Source organism: Aplysia californica, unplaced genomic scaffold (assembly GCF_000002075.1).
Source record: "Aplysia californica isolate F4 #8 unplaced genomic scaffold, AplCal3.0 scaffold00056, whole genome shotgun sequence".
Lineage (NCBI taxonomy): Eukaryota > Metazoa > Mollusca > Gastropoda > Aplysiida > Aplysiidae > Aplysia > Aplysia californica.
The window spans coordinates 835,423-841,051 of NW_004797326.1; the positions used below are offsets into that span (position 1 = coordinate 835,423).

General features: G+C 40.0%; 1 protein-coding gene across 1 annotated transcript in view; it reads left to right on the forward strand.

Moving 5' to 3' along the window:
- Window positions 1-871: 871 nt before the first annotated feature.
- The window catches only part of LOC101857391 (sodium/potassium-transporting ATPase subunit alpha), a 36,685-nt gene continuing 31,927 nt past the window's right edge, over window positions 872-5,629 (forward strand). The window contains exon 1 of the mRNA XM_005092993.3: window positions 872-898. Within this exon, the coding sequence (XP_005093050.1) occupies window positions 872-898 (27 nt within the window). The remainder of the gene's footprint in view (window positions 899-5,629) is intronic.

A 5,629-nucleotide genomic window follows, 5' to 3' on the forward strand; every position in this document is an offset into this window, starting at 1 on the left:
GCGAACTGTTATAATTCATTAACCTCAGTCAAAGATAGTGAATAACTATCATTGTCTCAGTACACCTGGTATGAGTGTTCTATAAGATCGATACACTTCACCTGTTCCCCTCTCCCCTTCCCAACTCATAACTGGCACTGACCTCTTGAAAATAATAGGTAGGCAAACGCAATAGTATCATTTATTAATATATATTACTATGTGTGCAGGATGTTAATTTTCGGATGCACGGTCGAGGTTTTTAGAAATACTAGGGAGGTTACTCCCATTCGTGACAGTCAAATTGATCTTTTGGGAACGCAAGACTCTGTCCCTTGCTTGCTCGGTTTGTCAAGGCATATTTCTTCTCTCTTCTGCTCCTCGCCTCTGGCATAGATTCATCGTAGGCTAGCTACAGCAAGTCGGTGAAAGTCAAATTATTCCACGACCGTCACGCTGTGCTTGTAGGTCGTGGTATAAAACCCAGGTGTCACCCTCAAACCTTCACCACTTCTCCCTCGCTGGCCGGCTCGGCGGAAAGCGGCTTTATAATTCGCTAGGCTAGCAGACCACGAACAACGCTACATCACAGGTCCATCACGTGATCACTTCGCCGATTTTCGGAGCTAGAATTAAAATCTTGGTCGTAAAAACGAGAAGTGTCCAGTGCTGCTGACCTGTTCTCTAATTATTTCGAAATTTCTATTGCTAAATATCGGATATATCACAACATCAAGAGTGGTGCAATTTTATTTTCGCATAAAGGGTATTTCGCAATCCAGCATTTTTTTTTCACCTTCTTTCATGCAGCGTGACGTCATTTGACCGACAGCGTTGTTCCTTGAGACTTGTATTTCTACACTAGCGCCCTCCTGCGACAGCCTCAGTCGCGATGGCGTCGAGTAAAGTGAACAAACAGGTAAGGAGGACATGGCGAGGGATTTACAGTGTGTTTGAGTGCTGTTTCATGTTGTGTAGCTTTTCAAATCGATGTATTAAAGTTTCGAGAAGGGAAAATAGTTAGATTTTCTACAGTTTGTCCTCTAATTTCTCTTCGAAGGGCAAATGACCTACACAAAATGGCGTGCTTGGCACGCATTTCCGCATCTCCTCGCCGGTGTAACATGTATTGAAGACAAATTGGCTCCAAGCAGTGTGTCTTTGGCAGTATTTTCGCCACGTTTTCTACTTAGGATTATGATTTTCAGTCGTTAAAACATTTTCAAGATGCTAAAATATTTGATAGGAGCCTAGTGTGTCTAGATCTAGAAGAATATCTATCGAGATGTCTGCATCCTCATGAATATTCATGAGATAGGTCTACTTTCGGGGCCATTTAGAGGACATTCGGGGTTGTCGCACGAGTGCCGATATTTTTGCCCTCTACCGAGGCTCAAGACACTGTTATTTTCCTGTCCTTTTCTAATTTGCTTCTTTCACTGCAGCATTAAACCAAACTGTACATATTCTGGTCATTTGCGAAGGGATTGAATCTGCATAGATTCTAATTCTACTGGCATTCTGTGCCTCATGCCTTGAGGTCTTGAAATCTTGTTCAGGAAACCCGAGTCCGATGCCATCACACCAGCAGGAGAGGGTGGAAGTAGAAGACGAGGGCTGAAGGAGAAAAGGCCGGCACCTATCTAGATTTCTAGGTAGATTCTAAATGCGGGTCAGCTTTTGTGATCTGGGGTTATGTGGTTCGAATCCTGTATTTCACCCCCTTTTGCATGAGATCTACTTTTTGATTTGTTTTACTTCATTAATAGTAATGGCTTTCAATAGTAATAGTTAAGAGATCTGGCCTAGATCTACATGACCTGGCTGTATACATCTCTAGATTTCTAGATCTAGATCTAGGCCCCATCCCCCCTCCCCTCTAACTCTGATCTTAGTCTTAGTGAACTTTTATAGGCTAATCGCTAATCAGCCTGCTTTTTTCTGGGATTAAGATTAAATAAGTAGGTTTATGAAAATGAAATGCCGAATATAGAGATTTAGATCTAGATCTAGATCTAGATCTAGAATCTATAGTCTATACTCGTACTGCAGGTTTGAAACATCAGGTTAGATCTAGAATTTAGATCTAATATCTAGACTAGATCTAGACTCTAGATTACATGCGATTAAACGTAGAATAGCCAACTGCATGGCACCAAAGATGGAAATGTCAATGTTATAACGCTTAATCTACACTACACCACCATGCTCTCGGAAGTTCTGATGGCCTAATAGACAGTGCGTCTGCGTTTAAAGTCGTGCAATGATTTTAGGAGCGGTTCAATTCGGGTCCAGGATTATTTTTTTTTCACTTTTCCTCCTCCCGACTGACCAACAGTCCCATAAATTATAATTTTTAGAGCTGCTTTAAAGTTTGGGGAGGACTTCCGTAACGAGCGACCACTATGAGACAGAGCAGAATTGAGGGCTTGGGGTAGGGGTAAGGTTAGGGTTAGGTCTAGGCCTCTTCTTTATTGTGTTTGATGGGGTGGTCGCTCGTTACGGAAGCCCTTCCGAAGTTTGTTTATTTAATGTATATATGATGAAGAATGCAGGAGAGGGGGGGTGGGGGGTAGATCTAGATCTAATCCTCCGGCGTCTTTACGGCAATTTTCGTACACTTTCATCTTTGGTGCCATGCGGTTGGCTATACTTAGATGTAGTCACGTGATCGGAGGGGAATCCTGGCCTGACGTCAAACAAGATGGGTGCCGTACCTAAAAATAATGTGCGTCTTTCTACGTTTAATCGCATGTGTCTAGATTCTAGATTAGATTCTACGGTGATCTTGTAGTTCCCTTCGTTAAAGTCCATGATCCATTTGTTTACATCCAGAGAAGAAATCTAGAAGCCTTGCGGCTTGATCCTAGTCTCCCTAGATCTAGAACTAGATATTTTAATTCATCAAGTTGCAGTATTGTTGTTTGTATTTTATACTAAATTTAAACGAAGTGACTAGGTCTAGATAGATGTAGATCTAGATCTAGATCTTTTTCTCCGAGCATTGGATTGGGGAAAATAAACTTGACCTCTAAATTCTAGATCTAGTTCTATTTCTTCGAATGGTTTTCATTCTCCAGATTTTTTGGTTATTTGTTAGATTTAGATCTAGGTGTCAACTTTCATTTTGCGAGGACTGGGAAGAAGCATTTTTTGCATCGAATTCAATTTCTAGAGCTAGATCTAGAGATTTTTAAAACGTCACAACGTTCAGATACTTCAATTGTGGTTTGGGCAACGTTCCCGGACTAGAATCGAGGCCTACACTTCATTTGAAAATACCTTCAAAGGGTACTGGGAGAAAACAAGACTACTCGACTTTGGCAGTAAACTATTTTGCATTAGTCACCCTTAAAGCACAAACCTAAAATCCCTCATGTAAACAAAACAAAATCCCTCAATGCCTCCATACCCCCCCCCCCCTTCACACCTTACACACACATACAGGCCACTCCATTCGCAAATAACCGACAAATCTCGAGAACGGAAACTGTTCAGAGTTCAGAGAAATAGAGTTCAGTTCAAGTTTATTTTCCAGAGCGTTCTGAAAAATAGAGTCGGCCAAATTTTAATTTTACAGTAAAACTTTCATACAGTCACTTTTGAAGATGAGAAAATGCCGTTGGGCACAGATGGACTGACGGAAACCACTCTGCGAAAGCTTGTACAATTTGCGTTTCCATGACTGTTGTATCTTTCTAATGTCGAAAACATTTGTCAATCCCTGACATCTTTGAGTTATCCATGCCTGACTGTATTTTGTAAGGCCTTTGTAAAGTAAAAGGAATGTTAGACTTTTTCAGGGGAAGTCGTCTCCTGAAATGGGTGACCCAAGATCTAGATGTAGCTTAGTCAAGTTGCAGTAGCCTCAGCAGTAGCAGTGTAGAAGTTGAATGATCAGTTATTATAGTATTACTTATAAACATGATTAGAGGGCAGAGTGGTTAAGCTCTGTGTGCATCCATCATGTAACAAAAAAATAGAAAGTCTGTCGGACTACTCAAATTAAATCAATGTATTATATTACAAAGTAGGTTGATTAGTGTGGGGCTGAAGTTGTACTTAAAAAAAAAAATTGTCTTGCAGTTGTGCATAGAGTGACAGAAATAAGTGTGAATGGTTTGATGTGAAAGAATACTTATTAACACAGCTCATTGGTAGATGGTTTAAGGTTGTACATTGCAGTTTTCATTTTACACCCCCAAGGCCAAGGCAAGGGAACTGTTGAATGCTCATATGTCTGCTCTAACTCTAGGTTGTCAGGTCCTGTAAAACACACAGAAATGCTCTCTTACAGTCTTAAAAATCAATTCAAAATGGAAACATACAGTAGTCCTGTTGTCAGTGGTTTGCAGTAACCACTCAAAGTGACTGCGAAGAAAATTCAGCTTCGCTGTTGGTAGATTTGACCTTTAAAGCCATAATCAGGAATGGAAAGGTCAATGATGTCTCCCAGCTCAGCCAGCTGGGGGCTGATGCTTACAAGTACTGCCTTGTAACTCTCACTAAATTGGAATTAGGTCACAAATTTGTGATTCTAAATTGTAAAATTCTTGAGTCTAGTAGAATCTAGTGGTTGGCAGTTGTCTGTCCCCTTTGATGAATTTTACTGGGGTTTTTTTGTTTTTTTGTCTAATTGTCTCAGGTTTGAGAAAATGAATGGAATTAATTGAGAAGAAATCAGCTTAAAAATCTTAACAAATTTTTTTTTCTCCCCTGTACATTAGTGCTAGATTCTATGGGTATCTGTTTTGTTTTTCACTCCTTTCCTTGCACTACAAATGAAACAGAGAGAGAGGGGGAGAGAGAATGTTTTACGGCTAGGGTTGTTTCAGCACGTGAGACATGTTTACTAATGTCCTGTCTTGTTGTGCGTATGCGTGAGTGCACTTAACGTTTGTAACGTCTACTGCGATTGTTAACGACCAAGACAAATTTCTCCCTGCGAGATGAATAAAAATTGTTGTTGTAGTTTGAGAAAAAAAGTGCAGATTTTTTTTCTTGTACCTGTTGTGATTGAAATCCAGCAGTCCTTTATTTGCCATTTAAAAGACGTGTTGTGCAATCTGCAAGATACAAGCATACAAACCACTCAATTGACTAGTGTTTTTTAGCTGGCTTTTAATGACTTGAAGTTGAAGACACTCCCTCTTTCAATGCAGTTTAGTAGTGAGACAGTTGAAATAGAAAGACTGTCTCTGAAATTTTTTGGCTGCGTAGAAAAAGTCTTAGGCTCTGCTTTGTATATTTTTCTTAGGGGAAGAAAATTATTTTTGGGATATACGTCAAGAGGTAGAGCGAGTCGTAGTGTTGTACTTGAAGACACTTAAAACACTTACAGAAGTTAAGAGGATTATTTTGCAATACAGGGGGTCACCAGGGTAACTTCAGTTCTTTTGTAATTAGTACAGTACATGCATCTAGCCTTGCTATATTGCGTACTTGTTGTAATTTGAGCAGAAAACAAATGATTTCTTTTCATGTTTCACCAAGAAGGAATTGTTATTTCTTCCTGTTGACCGTACTAAACTAATTATATAGCCTTACATCCTGTTTTGCTACAAGTTGATGTAATGTCTCTCGTGTTCTATCAAGGAACATCCTGTTTTGTTTCCTCCCGTTCAGTTTGACAAGAAAAGAAGTTAACCCC